The 18,069-nt window shown below is 45.9% G+C and overlaps 1 protein-coding gene across 33 annotated transcripts in view; it reads right to left on the reverse strand.

The window, feature by feature from the left end:
* Positions 1–18,069, reverse strand: part of msrb3 (methionine sulfoxide reductase B3) — a 56,146-nt gene that overhangs the window by 14,314 nt on the left and 23,763 nt on the right. For 29 of the 33 annotated variants that reach the window (XR_011666803.1, XR_011666790.1, XR_011666801.1 and 26 more), the window contains 4 exons: positions 17,365–17,473; positions 6,490–6,567; positions 5,750–5,778; positions 23–202 (listed from right to left, as the gene is read on the reverse strand). Coding sequence is in view for 8 of the 33 variants with exons in the window: in XM_071331648.1 (XP_071187749.1) it covers positions 23–202; positions 5,750–5,778; positions 6,490–6,567; positions 17,365–17,473 (396 nt within the window). In the remaining 25 variants the exon portion in view is untranslated. Of the gene's footprint in view, positions 1–22; positions 203–5,749; positions 5,779–6,489; positions 6,568–17,364; positions 17,474–18,069 lie in introns of those variants that run through there. The other 4 variants (XM_071331652.1, XM_071331651.1, XM_071331653.1 and 1 more) reach the window with 2 other exon arrangements.

Genomic DNA, 18,069 nt, shown 5'->3' on the forward strand with positions numbered 1-18,069 from the left:
CTATGTAATGCACTGCTCTTACTTCTTGCCCTGTGTGCTGTTGTCTGTGCCCAATAATGTTGAGCTACCATGTTTTGTGCTGCTACCATGTTCTGTTGTCGCCATGCTGTGTTGTCGCCATGCTGTGTTGTCGCCATGCCGTGCTGTCGCCATGCTGTGCTGTCGCCATGCTGTGCTGCCGCCATGCTGTGCTGTCGCCATGCTGTGTTGTAAATAATATTTTTTTCTTAACTGACTTGCCTAGTAAAATAAAGGTTAAATAAATCAAATCTGTGTGAATTGCTTCTGGTCTAGATTCCCAGCTATCTGCGCTAATGCTGCTATTTTGTAGAAAGCAACAGCTAGATAACTACCTAGCAAGATTACGAAGACAATTTAATTCACTCTCCATAATCCCATACTGCCAGTGCCAGAGCATAGACGTATGTTTAGCTAGCTAGCTAACCTTAGCATAGTTCACAACACAGCTAGTTAGCTAGCATTAGCATATTCTCAATTTAATTCACTCTTGATAATCCCATACTGCCAGTGCCAGAGCATAGACGTATGTTTAGCTAGCTAGCTAACCTTAGCATATTCAGTAGCTAGCACAACACAGCTAGTTAGCTAGCATTAGCATATTCTGAATTGAATTCACTCTTGATAATCCCATACTGCCAAGTGCCAGACCATAGCCGTATGTTTAGCTAGCTAGCTAACCTTAGCATATTCAGTAGATAGCTCAATACAGCTAGCTAGTTAAGGACACTGCACTAACTAGGCAGCTAACACAGGTCGCTGTTTCATGGAAACTAGCTAATCCATTGTGATTTAATTATAAATGTCAATACTAGCCACAGTGGCTAGCTAGCTTGGAGGAATTAGTGTTGTGTGCATTGCATCTGTGAATTTAGCTAGCTACCATCCCTTAGCCTGCATTGCATATGAAGTGTGACTGGCTCATCCATGGCTATACGGACATAAGAAAAATATAAAATTGTTGGCTCCCACGTAGGGGTTCATGCTCTCTGATTGGCTCAAAGTGACGTTTTTGGCCACTGACGAGCATTGCGATTCAGGTTCGTCGCTACCGGGTCGACATACAGCAGGTAGTACTTTTGTTCTAGCTAGAGAAGGAAGGGCCTCCCACTGTGATAACGACCTATCAGCAGTGAGATGCTCAGTGTTCTAGCTAGAGAATGAAGGGCCTCCCACTGTGATAACGACCTATCGGCAGTGAGATGCTCAGTGTTCTAGCTAGAGAATGAAGGGCCTCACACTGTGATAACGACCTATCGGCAGTGAGATGCTCAGTGTTCTAGCTAGAGAAGGAAGGGCCTCCCACTGTGATAACGACCTATCGGCAGTGAGATGCTCAGTGTTCTAGCTAGAGAAGGAAGGGCCTCCCACTGTGATAACGACCTATCGGCAGTGAGATTCTCAGTGTTCTAGCTAGAGAATGAAGGGCCTCCCACCGTGATAACGACCTATCGGCAGTGAGATGCTCAGTGTTCTAGCTAGAGAAGGAAGGGCCTCCCACCGTGATAACGACCTATCGGCAGTGAGATGCTCAGTGTTCTAGCTAGAGAAGGAAGGGCCTCCCACTGTGATAACGACCTATCGGCATTGAGATGCTCATTGTTCTAGCTAGAGAAGGAAGGGCCTCCCACTGTGATAACGACCTATCGGCAGTGAGATTCTCAGTGTTCTAGCTAGAGAAGGAAGGGCCTCCCACTGTGATAACGACCTATCGGCAGTGAGATGCTCAGTGTTCTAGCTAGAGAAGGAAGGGCCTCCCACTGTGATAACGACCTATCAGCAGTGAGATGCTCAGTGTTCTAGCTAGAGAAGGAAGGGCCTCCCAATGTGATAACGACCTATCAGCAGTGAGATGCTCAGTGTTCTAGCTAGAGAAGGAAGGGCCTCCCACTGTGATAACGACCTATCGGCAGTGAGATGCTCAGTGTTCTAGCAAGAGAAGGAAGGGCCTCCCACTGTGATAACGACCTATCGGCAGTGAGATGCTCAGTGTTCTAGCTAGAGAAGGAAGGGCCTCCCACTGTGATAACGACCTATCGGCAGTGAGATGCTCAGTGTTCTAGCTAGAGAAGGAAGGGCCTCCCACTGTGATAACGACCTATCGGCAGTGAGATGCTCAGTGTTCTAGCTGGAGAAGGAAGGGCCTCCCACTGTGATAACGACCTATCGGCAGTGAGATGCTCAGTGTTCTAGCTAGAGAATGAAGGGCCTCACACTGTGATAACGACCTATCGGCAGTGAGATGCTCAGTGTTCTAGCTAGAGAAGGAAGGGCCTCCCACTGTGATAACGACCTATCGGCAGTGAGATGCTCAGTGTTCTAGCTAGAGAAGGAAGGGCCTCCCACTGTGATAACGACCTATCGGCAGTGAGATGCTCAGTGTTCTAGCTGGAGAAGGAAGGGCCTCCCACTGTGATAACGACCTATCGGCAGTGAGATGCTCAGTGTTCTAGCTAGAGAATGAAGGGCCTCACACTGTGATAACGACCTATCGGCAGTGAGATGCTCAGTGTTCTAGCTAGAGAAGGAAGGGCCTCCCACTGTGATAAGGACCTATCGGCAGTGAGATACTCAGTGTTCTAGCTAGAGAAGGAAGGGCCTCCCACTGTGATAACGACCTATCGGCAGTGAGATGCTCAGTGTTCTAGCTAGAGAATGAAGGGCCTCCCACTGTGATAACGACCTATCGGCAGTGAGATTCTCAGTGTTCTAGCTAGAGAAGGAAGGGCCTCCCACTGTGATAACAACCTATCAGCAGTGAGATGCTCAGTGTTCTAGCTAGAGAATGAAGGGCCTCACACTGTGATAACGACCTATCGGCAGTGAGATGCTCAGTGTTCTAGCTAGAGAAGGAAGGGCCTCCCACTGTGATAACGACCTATCGGCAGTGAGATACTCAGTGTTCTAGCTAGAGAAGGAAGGGCCTCCCACTGTGATAACGACCTATCGGCAGTGAGATGCTCAGTGTTCTAGCTAGAGAATGAAGGGCCTCCCACTGTGATAACGACCTATCGGCAGTGAGATTCTCAGTGTTCTAGCTAGAGAAGGAAGGGCCTCCCACTGTGATAACGACCTATCAGCAGTGAGATGCTCAGTGTTCTAGCTAGAGAAGGAAGGGCCTCCCACTGTGATAACGACCTATCGGCAGTGAGATGCTCAGTGTTCTAGCTAGAGAAGAAGGGCCTCCCACTGTGATAACGACCTATCGGCAGTGAGATTCTCAGTGTTCTAGCTAGAGAAGGAAGGGCCTCCCACTGTGATAACGACCTATCAGCAGTGAGATGCTCAGTGTTCTAGCTAGAGAATGAAGGGCCTCCCACTGTGATAACGACCTATCAGCAGTGAGATGCTCAGTGTTCTAGCTAGAGAAGGAAGGGCCTCCCACTGTGATAACGACCTATCAGCAGTGAGATGCTCAGTGTGTTTCAGTCTTTAAAATCACAAACATTAATAACCTTGAAGAGTGTACACACACACCTAGACACACTGTCAGACTACACCTTCTCTTTACCAAGCATGTGACAAAACAGACATACACCCGTCTAGACACACACTCGCCTAGACACACACCCGCCTAGACACACACCCGCCTAGACACACACCCGCCTAGACACACACCCGCCTCGACACACACCCGCCTCGACACACACCCGCCTCGACACACACCCGCCTCGACACACACCCGCCTCGACACACACCCGCCTCGACACACACCCGCCTCGACACACACCCGCCTCGACACACACCCGCCTCGACACACACCCGCCTCGACACACACTCGCCTAGACACACACCCGCCTAGACACACACCCGCCTAGACACACACCCGCCTCGACACACACGTCATTGTAAAGAAGGTTAATTAACCAGCAGGGTGAAGCTGTGGCTCCACTGGTGTAAAAAAGAACAGATAAAGAGAGAAATATGACCTCAACTTCTCTAATCTGCACCTCCTGTTGATATGAGGCCTTGGGATGGCAGCTTTACATTATGTTGAGTGGAACAAGGAGTACTTCCCAAATGGGGCCCTATTCTCTGTGTTCCCTATGGGGCCCTGGTCTAAAGTAGTGCACTACCCTATGGGTCCTGGTCTAAAGAAGTGCACTACCCTATGGGCCCTGTTCTAAAGTAGTGCACTACCCCTATGGGCCCTGGTCTAAAGTAGTGCACTACCCCTATGGGCCCTGGTCTAAAGTAGTGCACTACCCCTATGGGCCCTGGTCTAAAGTAGTGCACTACCCCTATGGGCCCTGGTCTAAAGTAGTGCACTACCCTATGGGCCCTGGTCTAAAGTAGTGCACTACCCCTATGGGCCCTGATCTAAAGTAGTGCACTACCCTATGGGCCCTGGTCTAAAGTAGTGCACTACCCCTATGGGCCCTGATCTAAAGTAGTGCACTACCCCTATGGGCCCTGCTCTAAAGTAGTGCACTACCCCTATGGGTCCTGTTCTAAAGTAGTGCACTACCCCTATGGGTCCTGGTCTAAAGTAGTGCACTACCCCTATGGGCCCTGGTCTAAAGTAGTGCACTACCCCTATGGGCCCTGGTCTAAAGTAGTGCACTACCCCTATGGGCCCTGGTCTAAAGTAGTGCACTACCCTATGGGGCCCTGGTCTAAAGTAGTGCACTACCCTATGGGTCCTGGTCTAAAGTAGTGCACTACCCTATGGGGCCCTGGTCTAAAGTAGTGCACTACGCTATGGGCCCTGGTCTAAAGTAGTGCACTACGCTATGGGCCCTGGTCTAAAGTAGTGCACTACCCTATGGGGCCCTGGTCTAAAGTAGTGCCCTACCCCTATGGGCCCTGGTCTAAAGTAGTGCACTACCCTATGGGGCCTGGTCTAAAGTAGTGCACTACCCCTATAGGGCCCTGGTCTAAAGTAGTACACTACCCCTATGGGCCCTGTTCTAAAGTAGTGCACTACCCCTATGGGCCCTGGTCTAAAGTAGTGCACTACCCCTATGGGCCCTGGTCTAAAGTAGTGCCCTACCCCTATGGGCCCTGTTCTAAAGTAGTGCACTACCCCTATGGGCCCTGGTCTAAAGTAGTGCACTACCCCTATGGGCCCTGGTCTAAAGTAGTGCCCTACCCCTATGGGCCCTGTTCTAAAGTAGTGCACTACCCCTATGGGCCCTGGTCTAAAGTAGTGCACTACCCCTATGGGCCCTGGTCTAAAGTAGTGCCCTACCCCTATGGGCCCTGGTCTAAAGTAGTGCACTACCCCTATGGGCCCTGGTCTAAAGTAGTGCACTACCCCTATGGGCCCTGGTCTAAAAGTAGTGCCCTACCCCTATGGGCCCTGTTCTAAAGTAGTGCACTACCCCTATGGGCCCTGGTCTAAAGTAGTGCACTACCCCTATGGGCCCTGGTCTAAAGTAGTGCACTACCCCTATGGGCCCTGGTCTAAAGTAGTGCACTACCCCTATGGGCCCTGGTCTAAAAGTAGTGCCCTACCCCTATGGGCCCTGTTCTAAAGTAGTGCACTACCCCTATGGGCCCTGGTCTAAAGTAGTGCACTACCCCTATGGGTCCTGGTCTAAAGTAGTGACTATAGGGTTCCATTTAGGACTCAATACAGGGTATATTCTACCATGTATTATGACATGAAGCAAGTGAAGTGAAACAAGACAACGTGACCCAGAGCTCCTCGGTGTTGCCTTGTGAGCGGGTTGGTCGGTGCCAGATGAAGTCATGGAATAACGTGTGCATGTCGCTGTATCAAACCTACCTGATCCAGAGTCAAACTTTGTCTCTGACCTGCAAAAAGGAGACAGAGGATTTTAGACAATGTCTCTTTTCTCTCACCTAAATACAGCTTTACAACAAGCAGCAGGCACTTCAAAAGTGCAACAAAAAAAAGACTAAATAAATAAATAAAGATAAATGAAAATGGTGTTTTCTCCTCTCCTTGATATTCATGGGATATTCTTCCCAATCCGTCTCCAATGGGAACATAGGGTCTAAGCTATGAGGCTGTGTGTGTGTGTGTGTGTGTGTGTGTGTGTGTGTGTGTGTGTGTGTGTGTGTGTGTGTGTCTCTCTCTCTCTCTCTCTCTCTCTCTCTGTGTAAGGCTACCTAGCTGTAAATCCTGTCCGGTTGTCTTTAAAGCTCTGTGTGTTGCGGATGGAAACAGGCGACCTGGTAACGAGGCTCGGAGGATGACTCTGTCCGCCTGGCAGCTACAGTTCACCTTTACTGGGTCAGGCAGGCCGCTGCCAGACAAGCCAGGGACTCTTTAACCAATCAGAGAGAGACTAGGGACTAAGAGGAGGGACAGTGGCTCTTGAACCAATTAGAGAGAGACTAGGGACTAAGAGGAGGGACAGTGGCTCTTGAACCAAATCAGAGAGAGACTAGAAGGGACTAAAACAGGGGACATTGGCTTCTGAGGAGAGGAAGGTTAGACCAGTCAGAAGGAGATCGGAAGTGGAGATACAGTAATGATGTCACCGACATTCTGAAACTTACTTGAACAGCGGGGCGCCGCAGACGACACAGGAGTAGGTCCCATCCTCTTTATATTCAGTGTATTCCCCTCTGAAGGCACTGTGAGGGGGGGGGGGATCAACACGCTAGTTACACTAGTACAGTCCAGGCAAGTCATTTATCCAGAGCGACTTACGGGTCAGTGCAGTCAACTTAAGACAACCACATAATCACAGTCATAGTGAGCCAATGCTCCTCAATAAGAACATCATGTTCACGTTTCTGTCTGAATCCTCTCTTGTATTTATCTCAACTCACACATTATTTCCCCTGGCTTCCAACCTAGCATTTAGTCTGGTACAGCGGGGGTTAATATAAGCCTAGCATTTAGTCTGGTACAGCGGGGGTTAATATAAGCCTAGCATTTAGTTTGGTACAGCGGGGGTTAATATAAGCATTTAGTTTGGTACAGCGGGGGTTAATATAAGCATTTAGTTTGGTACAGCGGGGGTTAATATAAGCATTTAGTTTGGTACAGCGGGGGTTAATATAAACCTAGCATTTAGTTTGGTACAGTGGGGGTTAATATAAACCTAGCATTTAGTTTGGTACAGCGGGGGTTAATATAAGCATTTAGTTTGGTACAGCGGGGGTTAATATAAGCATTTAGTTTGGTACAGCGGGGGTTAATATAAGCATTTAGTTTGGTACAGCGGGGGTTAATATAAGCATTTAGTTTGGTACAGCGGGGGTTAATATAAGCATTTAGTTTGGTACAGCGGGGTTTAATATAAGCATTTAGTTTGGTACAGCGGGGGTTAATATAAGCATTTAGTTTGGTACAGCGGGGGTTAATATAAGCATTTAGTTTGGTACAGCAGGGGTTAATATAAGCATTTAGTTTGGTACAGCGGGGGTTAATATAAGCATTTCGTTTGGTACAGCGGGGGTTAATATAAACCTAGCATTTAGTTTGGTACAGCGGGGGTTAATATAAGCATTTAGTTTGGTACAGCGGGGGTTAATATAAACCTAGCATTTAGTTTGGTACAGCGGGGGTTAATATAAGCATTTAGTTTGGTACAGCGGGGGTTAATATAAACCTAGCATTTAGTTTGGTACAGCGGGGGTTAATATAAACCTAGCATTTAGTTTGGTACAGCGGGGGTTAATATAAGCATTTAGTTTGGTACAGCGGGGGTTAATATAAGCCTAGCATTTAGTTTGGTACAGCGGGGGTTAATATAAGCATTTAGTTTGGTACAGCGGGGGTTAATATAAGCATTTCGTTTGGTACAGCGGGGGTTAATATAAACCTAGCATTTAGTTTGGTACAGCGGGGGTTAATATAAGCATTTAGTTTGGTACAGCGGGGGTTAATATAAACCTAGTATTTAGTTTGGTACAGCGGGGGTTAATATAAGCATTTAGTTTGGTACAGCGGGGGTTAATATAAACCTAGCATTTAGTTTGGTACAGCGGGGGTTAATATAAACCTAGCATTTAGTTTGGTACAGCGGGGGTTAATATAAGCATTTAGTTTGGTACAGCGGGGGTTAATATAAGCCTAGCATTTAGTTTGGTACAGCGGGGGTTAATATAAGCATTTAGTTTGGTACAGCGGGGGTTAATATAAGCATTTAGTTTGGTACAACGGGGGTTAATATAAGCCTAGCATTTAGTTTGGTACAGCGGGGGTTAATATAAGCCTAGCATTTAGTTTGGTACAGCGGGGGTTAATATAAGCATTTAGTTTGGTACAGTGGGGGTTAATATAAACCTAGCATTTAGTTTGGTACAGCGGGGGTTAATATAAGCATTTAGTTTGGTACAGCAGGGGTTAATATAAACCTAGCATTTAGTTTGGTACAGCGGGGGTTAATATAAGCCTAGCATTTAGTTTGGTACAGCGGGGGTTAATATAAGCATTTAGTTTGGTACAGCGGGGGTTAATATAAGCATTTAGTTTGGTACAGCGGGGGTTAATATAAGCCTAGCATTTAGTTTGGTACAGTGGGGGTTAATATAAGCCTAGCATTTAGTTTGGTACAGCGGGGGTTAATATAAGCATTTAGTTTGGTACAGTGGGGGTTAATATAAGCCTAGCATTTAGTTTGGTACAGCGGGGGTAAATATAAACCTAGCATTTAGTTTGGTACAGCGGGGTAAATATAAGCATTTAGTTTGGTACAGCGGGGGTTAATATAAGCATTTAGTTTGGTACAGCGGGGGTTAATATAAACCTAGCATTTAGTTTGGTACAGCGGGGGTTAATATAAACCTAGCATTTAGTTTGGTACAGCGGGGGTTAAAATAAGCATTTAGTTTGGTACAGCGGGGGTTAATATAAGCCTAGCATTTAGTTTGGTACAGCGGGGGTTAATATAAGCATTTAGTTTGGTACAGCGGGGGTTAATATAAGCATTTAGTTTGGTACAACGGGGGTTAATATAAGCCTAGCATTTAGTTTGGTACAGCGGGGGTTAATATAAGCCTAGCATTTAGTTTGGTACAGCGGGGGTTAATATAAGCATTTAGTTTGGTACAGTGGGGGTTAATATAAACCTAGCATTTAGTTTGGTACAGCGGGGGTTAATATAAGCATTTAGTTTGGTACAGCAGGGGTTAATATAAACCTAGCATTTAGTTTGGTACAGCGGGGGTTAATATAAGCCTAGCATTTAGTTTGGTACAGCGGGGGTTAATATAAGCATTTAGTTTGGTACAGCGGGGGTTAATATAAGCATTTAGTTTGGTACAGCGGGGGTTAATATAAGCCTAGCATTTAGTTTGGTACAGTGGGGGTTAATATAAGCCTAGCATTTAGTTTGGTACAGCGGGGGTTAATATAAGCATTTAGTTTGGTACAGTGGGGGTTAATATAAGCCTAGCATTTAGTTTGGTACAGCGGGGGTAAATATAAACCTAGCATTTAGTTTGGTACAGCGGGGTAAATATAAGCATTTAGTTTGGTACAGCGGGGGTTAATATAAGCATTTAGTTTGGTACAGCGGGGGTTAATATAAACCTAGCATTTAGTTTGGTACAGCGGGGTAAATATAAGCATTTAGTTTGGTACAGCGGGGGTTAATATAAGCCTAGCATTTAGTTTGGTACAGCGGGGGTTAATATAAGCCTAGCATTTAGTTTGGTACAGCGGGGGTTAATATAAACCTAGCATTTAGTTTGGTACAGCGGGGGTTAATATAAGCATTTAGTTTGGTACAGCGGGGGTTAATATAAGCATTTAGTTTGGTACAGCGGGGGTTAATATAAGCCTAGCATTTAGTTTGGTACAGCGGGGGTAAATATAAACCTAGCATTTAGTTTGGTACAGCGGGGTAAATATAAGCATTTAGTTTGGTACAGCGGGGGTTAATATAAGCATTTAGTTTGGTACAGCGGGGGTTAATATAAACCTAGCATTTAGTTTGGTACAGCGGGGGTTAATATAAACCTAGCATTTAGTTTGGTACAGCGGGGGTTAATATAAACCTAGCATTTAGTTTGGTACAGCGGGGGTTAATATAAGCATTTAGTTTGGTACAGCGGGGGTTAATATAAGCCTAGCATTTAGTTTGGTACAGCGGGGGTTAATATAAGCATTTAGTTTGGTACAGCGGGGGTTAATATAAGCATTTAGTTTGGTACAGCGGGGGTTAATATAAGCCTAGCATTTAGTTTGGTACAGCGGGGGTTAATATAAGCCTAGCATTTAGTTTGGTACAGCGGGGGTTAATATAAGCATTTAGTTTGGTACAGTGGGGGTTAATATAAACCTAGCATTTAGTTTGGTACAGCGGGGGTTAATATAAGCATTTAGTTTGGTACAGCAGGGGTTAATATAAACCTAGCATTTAGTTTGGTACAGCGGGGGTTAATATAAGCCTAGCATTTAGTTTGGTACAGCGGGGGTTAATATAAGCATTTAGTTTGGTACAGCGGGGGTTAATATAAGCATTTAGTTTGGTACAGCGGGGGTTAATATAAGCCTAGCATTTAGTTTGGTACAGTGGGGGTTAATATAAGCCTAGCATTTAGTTTGGTACAGCGGGGGTTAATATAAGCATTTAGTTTGGTACAGTGGGGGTTAATATAAGCCTAGCATTTAGTTTGGTACAGCGGGGGTAAATATAAACCTAGCATTTAGTTTGGTACAGCGGGGTCAATATAAGCATTTAGTTTGGTACAGCGGGGGTTAAGATAAGCATTTAGTTTGGTACAGCGGGGGTTAATATAAACCTAGCATTTAGTTTGGTACAGCGGGGTAAATATAAGCATTTAGTTTGGTACAGCGGGGGTTAATATAAGCCTAGCATTTAGTTTGGTACAGCGGGGGTTAATATAAACCTAGCATTTAGTTTGGTACAGCGGGGGTTAATATAAGCATTTAGTTTGGTACAGCGGGGGTTAATATAAGCATTTAGTTTGGTACAGCGGGGGTTAATATAAACCTAGCATTTAGTTTGGTACAGCGGGGGTTAATATAAACCTAGCATTTAGTTTGGTACAGCGGGGGTTAATATAAGCCTAGCATTTAGTTTGGTACAGTGGGGGTTAATATAAACCTAGCATTTAGTTTGGTACAGCGGGGGTTAATATAAGCCTAGCATTTAGTTTGGTACAGTGGGGGTTAATATAAACCTAGCATTTAGTTTGGTACAGCGGGGGTTAATATAAACCTAGCATTTAGTTTGGTACAGCAGGGGTTAATATAATCCTAGCATTTAGTTTGGTACAGCAGGGGTTAATATAAGCATTTAGTTTGGTACAGCGGGGGTTAATATAAACCTAGCATTTAGTTTGGTACAGCGGGGGTTAATATAAACCTAGCATTTAGTTTGGTACAGCGGGGGTTAATATAAACCTAGCATTTAGTTTGGTACAGCAGGGGTTAATATAAGCATTTAGTTTGGCACAGCGGGGGTTAATATAAGCATTTAGTTTGGTACAGCGGGGGTTAATATAAACCTAGCATTTAGTTTGGTACAGCAGTGGTTATTATAAGCATTTAGTTTGGTACAGCGGGGGTTAATATAAGCATTTAGTTTGGTACAGCGGGGGTTAATATAAGCCTAGCATTTAGTTTGGTACAGCGGGGGTTAATATACGCATTTAGTTTGGAACAGCGGGGTAAATATAAGCATTTAGTTTGGTACAGCGGGGGTTAATATAAACCTAGCATTTAGTTTGGTACAGCGGGGGTTAATATAATCCTAGCATTTAGTTTGGTACAGCGGGGGTTAATATAAACCTAGCATTTAGTTTGGTACAGCGGGGGTTAATATAAACCTAGCATTTAGTTTGGTACAGCAGGGGTTAATATAATCCTAGCATTTAGTTTGGTACAGCGGGGGTTAATATAAACCTAGCATTTAGTTTGGTACAGCGGGGGTTAATATAAGCATTTAGTTTGGTACAGCGGGGGTTAATATAAGCCTAGCATTTAGTTTGGTACAGCGGGGGTTAATATAAGCATTTAGTTTGGTACAGCGGGGGTTAATATAAGCCTAGCATTTAGTTTGGTACAGCGGGGGTTAATATAAACCTAGCATTTAGTTTGGTACAGCGGGGGTTAATATAAATCTAGCATTTAGTTTGGTACAGTGGGGGGTTAATATAAACCTAGCATTTAGTTTGGTACAGCGGGGGTTAATATAAGCCTTTAGTTTGGTACAGCGGGGGTTAATATAAACCTAGCATTTAGTTTGGTACAGCAGGGTTAATATAAACCTAGCATTTAGTTTGGTACAGCGGGGGTTAATATAAACCTAGCATTTAGTTTGGTACAGCGGGGTTTAATATAAGCATTTAGTTTGGTACAGCGGGGGTTAATATAAGCCTAGCATTTAGTTTGGTACAGTGGGGGTTAATATAAACCTAGCATTTAGTTTGGTACAGCGGGGGTTAATATAAGCCTAGCATTTAGTTTGGTACAGCGGGGGTTAATATAAACCTAGCATTTAGTTTGGTACAGCGGGGTTTAATATAAGCATTTAGTTTGGTACAGCGGGGGTTAATATAAACCTAGCATTTAGTTTGGTACAGCGGGGGTTAATATAAGCCTAGCATTTAGTTTGGTACAGCGGGGGTTAATATAAACCTAGCATTTAGTTTGGTACAGGGGGGTTAATATAAGACTAGCATTTAGTTTGGTACAACGGGGGTTAATATAAACCTAGCATTTAGTTTGGTACAGCGGGGGTTAATATAAACCTAGCATTTAGTTTGGTACAGCGGGGGTTAATATAAACCTAGCATTTAGTTTGGTACAGCGGGGGTTAATATAAACCTAGCATTTAGTTTGGTACAACGGGGGTTAATATAAACCTAGCATTTAGTTTGGTACAGTGGGGGTTAATATAAACCTAGCATTTAGTTTGGTACAGCGGGGGTTAATATAAGCCTCGCAGTCTGCCAGTCCGACCGTGGAAACAATGTTTCCCTTTTGAATGTTGATCTCTGTAGTACCATACATATGAATTAACCGTTAACCAGACTAGATGAGACAACTTTTTCTGAGCCAGTCGAAATCACGAATTAACGTGGTTATAGGTAGCCTAGTGGTTAGAGCGTTGGACTAGTAACCAAAAGGTTGCTGGATCGAATCCCTGAGCTGACAAGGTAAAAATATGTCGTTCTGCCCCTGAACAAGGCAGTTAACCTACTGTTCCTCGGCCGTCATTGAAAATAAGAACTGATTTGCCAAGTTAAATAAAGATTAAAAAAAATAAAAGTGGACATATCCAAGTAAATGTGCCAATAGAAAAAAAAATCTAAACGAAATTGTATCTTCTGTACTGTCATTCTAGGTTTGACGTGACTGATTTAGTTAGCTGAAGTTGGTCAGCTAGCTACTGTAGCTAGCAAGTCACAAAAAACGTTATCCAGCCTGCATAGCAACCATTTTGTTTAGAACAGATGACCAGTCCTTTTGCATAGCAACTATGCAAAAAAATAATAATTAATGACTGAGTCCTGTCTGTAGCAACATGAACCAAAATAACTAACAACCTGATTTCTGTCCGGACTATATCTTCTTGTGGAATAATTAAATTGTATGAATTGACTTATCAAAATAACATTTGAATGAACATATGTAATGAATTGTTATTTGAATATGTCGGTAACAGTTTTATAAAAGTAATGAGGCACGAGAGGCAGTGTTGCATCGTGAAGACAGTCACAGGTAAATGGGTTCACTGCAAAACAAAGCCATTTACCTGTGACTGTAGTCATGATACAGCAGCACCAGACTCTTGTGTCTTACTGCTTAGTTATGGACCAGCTGTTTATAGGCATCTGTGCTACTAACAACAGTTGTGTGTCTAAAACAGGGCTCTGGTCGTTTGGTTCGGGAGCCACAGAAATGGGGAAGTGTCTCGTGGTGGAGAGCCACAGACCAACAGTATATAAACTAGTGTAAATTACAGCCACACCAGCTTAGAACAGCATGGCAACAGGGGCTATGGCAACAGGGGCTATGGCAACAGGGGCTATGGCAACAGGGGCTATGGCAACAGAGGCTATGGCAACAGGGGCTATGGCAACAGGGGCTATGGCAACAGGGGCTATGGCTGGGACCACAAGCTTTAAACCTGGCCAGAAACTAACCCGGTTGGAGAGGAGACTTACCAACACACCCCAGTATCCCCCTGCCGCCTCGTTTCCCTGCATGCATCCCAAATGCCACTTCCTTATATAGTACACCTGTTCTGACCAGGGTGCATTGAGATCCTGGACAAAAGTAGTGTACTAAATAGGGAATAGGGTTCCGTTTGGGATGAATCCTCTGCCTCCAACCACCATCCAGGGCATTTTTCACATTCCTCCATCAAAATGGGCCGACAAACACTTTCCCCACGTGTGCCCTGCCAGGGAGGGAGGGGGGCAGGGAGGGAGGGAGGGTGGCAGGGCAGGGAGGGAGGGGGGCAGGGCAGGGAGGGAGGGGGGCAGGGAGGGGGACAGGGCAGGGAGGGAGGGGGGCAGGGCAGGGAGGGAGGGGGGCAGGGAGGGGAGGGAGGGGGACAGGGCAGGGCAGGGAGGGGAGGGGAGGGGAGGGGAGGGGAGGGGAGGGGAGTATAGAGACTAGTGTCACTGAGTTTCTTCTGTGTGTCCCAAATGACACCCTATTCCCTATATAGAGCACTGTTTTTGACTAGAGCCCATTATGGGAATATGGTCCCATTTGAGACATCCCCCTTATTTTCCAGCAAACAACTGTTTTGCTGCCGACTGACTAGACACGCTGCAGCCTCTAAAGGCGGGTTAGTGCGGACCCAGCTAGGACCTTTAGAATAAGCCAGTCAAGCTTTAATGTCGATGTGACACAGGAATGTTCTGGAATGTTGCGTTGGAAAAATGACAGCTTGTGAAATGTGACTGACCAATCAGAGCAGAAAAATAACAATGAACTGCAAAAAAAACTAAATAAACGTATCTCAACTATAATTACGCAATAATTATTATTACACATCTTTTTCCTTGCATTGGTGTCTACAGAAATTCTTATTGTTATACACTTGTCTATATAACCCCCCTAAATGAACTGACTCGATGGTGCAGTAGCAGTATTATAGACATTTTGTGACAAGACTTTCATCCCTCTTCCAACTACTGGGGTAATTGGACAGTATATTGTAGGCTTTGGGGGTCCCTTTACTGTACAGTGCATTTGGAAAGTATTCAGACCCCTTGACTTTTTCCACATTTTGTTACGTTACAGCCTTATTCTAAAATTGGATTAAATAAAACAATTTCCTCATCAATCTACACACAATAACCCATAATGACATCACAATACCCCATAATGACAAAGCACAACACAGGTTTTTAGAAATCTTTGCAAAATTAAAAACAGAAATACCTTATTTACATAAGTATTCAGACTCTTTGCTACGAGACTGTAAATTTTGCTCAGGTGCATCCTGTTTCCATTGATCATCCTTCAGATGTTTCTACAACTTGATTGGAGTCTACCTGTGGTTAATTCTATTGATTGGACGTAATTTGGAAAGGCACACACCTGTCTATTTAAAAGGTCCCACCGTTGACAGTGCATGTCACAAGCAAAAATCAAGCCTTGAGCGAGCTCAGAGACAGGATTGTGTCGAGGCACAGATCTGGGGAAGGGTACCAAAACATTTCTGCAGCATTGAAGGTACCCAAGAACACAGTGGCCTCCCTCGTTCTAAAATGGAAGAAGTTTGGAACCACCAAGACTCTTCCTAGAGCTGGCTGCCCGGCTAAACTGAGCAATCGGGGGAGAAGGGCCTTGGTTCCTCTGTGGAGATGGGAGAATCTTCCAGAAGGACAACCATCTCTGCAGCACCTCAGTAAAAAGGCACATGACAGCCCGCTTGGAGTTTACCAAAAGGCACCTAAAGACTCTCAGACTATGAGAAACAAGATTCTCTTGTCTGACGAAACCAAGATTGAACTCTTTGGCCTGAATGCCAAGCGCCACGTTTGGAGGAACCCTGCCACCATCCCTATGGTGAAGCATTGGTGAAGCATGGTGGTGGCAGCATCCCTACGGTGAAGCATGGTGGTGGCAGCATCCCTATGGTGAAGCATGGTGGTGGCAGCATCCCTATGGTGAAGCATGGTGGTGGCAGCATCCCTATGGTGAAGCATGGTGGTGGCAGCATCCCTATGGTGAAGCATTGTGGTGGCAGCATCCCTATGGTGAAGCATGGTGGTGGCAGCATCCCTATGGTGAAGCATGGTGGTGGCAGCATCCCTGAGGTGAAGCATTGTGGTGGCAGCATCCCTACGGTGAAGGATTGTGGTGGCAGCATCCCTACGGTGAAGCATGGTGGTGGCAGCATCCCTATGGTGAAGCATGGTGGTGGCAGCATCCCTATGGTGAAGCATTGTGGTGGCAGCATCCCTACGGTGAAGGATTGTGGTGGCAGCATCCCTATGGTGAAGCATGGTGGTGGCAGCATCCCTATGGTGAAGCATGGTGGTGGCAGCATCCCTATGGTGAAGCATGGTGGTGGCAGCATCATGCTGGTGGGGATGTTTTTCATCGGCAGGGATGGGGAGACCAGTCAGGATCGAGGGAAACATGAACGGAGCAGAGTACAGAGAGATTCTTGATGAAAACCTGCTCCAGAGTGCTCAGGACCTCAGAGGATCTGCAGAGAAGAATGGGAGAAACTCCCCAAATACAGGTGTGCCAAGCTTGTAGCATCATACCCAAGAAGACTTGAGGCTGTAATCGCTGCCAAAGGTGTTTCCCTATGAGTAAAGAGTCTGAATACTTATGTAAATATGATATTTCAGTTTATTTTTAATACATTTGCAGACATTTCTACAAACCTGTTTTTGCTTTGTCATTATGGGGTATTGTGTGTAGATTAATGAGGGAAAACAACTATTTAATCAATTTTAGAATAAGGCTGTAACATAACAAAATGTGGAAAGTGTCAAGGGGTGTCCCTATAGTGTAGGCTTTGGGGGTTTCTATACTGTAGGCTTTGGGGGTCCCATACTGTAGGCTTTGGGGGTCCCATACTGTAGGCTTGGGGGGGTGTAGGCTTGGGGGGTTCCATACTGTAGGCTTTGGGGGGGTCCCATACTGTAGGCTTTGGGGGGGTCCCATACTGTAGGCTTTGGGGGTCCCATACTGTAGGCTTTGGGGGGGGGGGTCCCATACTGTAGGCTTTGGGGGGGTTCCCATACTGTAGGCTTTGGGGGTCCCATACTGTAGGCTTTGGGGGGTCCCATACTGTAGGCTTTGGGGGGTCCCATACTGTAGGCTTTGGGGGTTCCCATACTGTAGGCTTTGGGGGTTTCTATACTGTAGGCTTTGGGGGGGTTCCCATACTGTAGGCTTTGGGGGTTTCTATACTGTAGGCTTTGGGGGTTTCTATACTGTAGGCTTTGGGGGTTTCTATACTGTAGGCTTACCTCTCTGTTCCTCTCTCCTGGGTGACATGGAACTGAATGGGGGAGAGACGTTTCTTCAGCTCCTCCTGAGAGAAGGACTTGGGCCATGTCTTCTTGGTCCGGCAGGTTCCTGTAGGAGGAGAGGGGAAGAGTTAAGGTCTCAGAACCACTACTGTGGTCAGGGGGAAGGTCTCAGAACTACTACTAGTCAGGGGGAGGGTCTCAGAACCACTACTGTAGTCAGGGGGAAGGTCTCAGAACCACTACCGTGGTCAGGGGGAAGGTCTCAGAACCACTACCGTGGTCAGGGGGAAGGTCTCAGAACCACTACCGTAGTCAGGGGGAAGGTCTCAGAACCACTACCGTAGTCAGGGGGAGGGTCTCAGAACCACTACCGTAGTCAGGGGGAGGGTCTCAGAATCACTACCGTAGTCAGGGGGAGGGTCTCAGAATCACTACCGTAGTCAGGGGGAGGGTCTCAGAACCACTACCGTAGTCAGGGGGAGGGTCTCAGAACCACTACCGTAGTCAGGGGGAGGGTCTCAGAACCACTACTGTAGTCAGGGGGAGGGTCTCAGAACCACTACTGTAGTCAGGGGGAGGGTCTCAGAACCACTACTGTAGTCAGGGGGAGGGTCTCAGAACCACTACTGTAGTCAGGGGGAGGGTCTCAGAACCACTACCGTGGTCAGGGGGAAGGTCTCAGAACCACTACCGTAGTCAGGG

The sequence above is a fragment of the Salvelinus alpinus genome, chromosome 11 (genome assembly GCF_045679555.1).
Source record: "Salvelinus alpinus chromosome 11, SLU_Salpinus.1, whole genome shotgun sequence".
NCBI classification, from domain to species: Eukaryota; Metazoa; Chordata; class Actinopteri; order Salmoniformes; family Salmonidae; genus Salvelinus; species Salvelinus alpinus.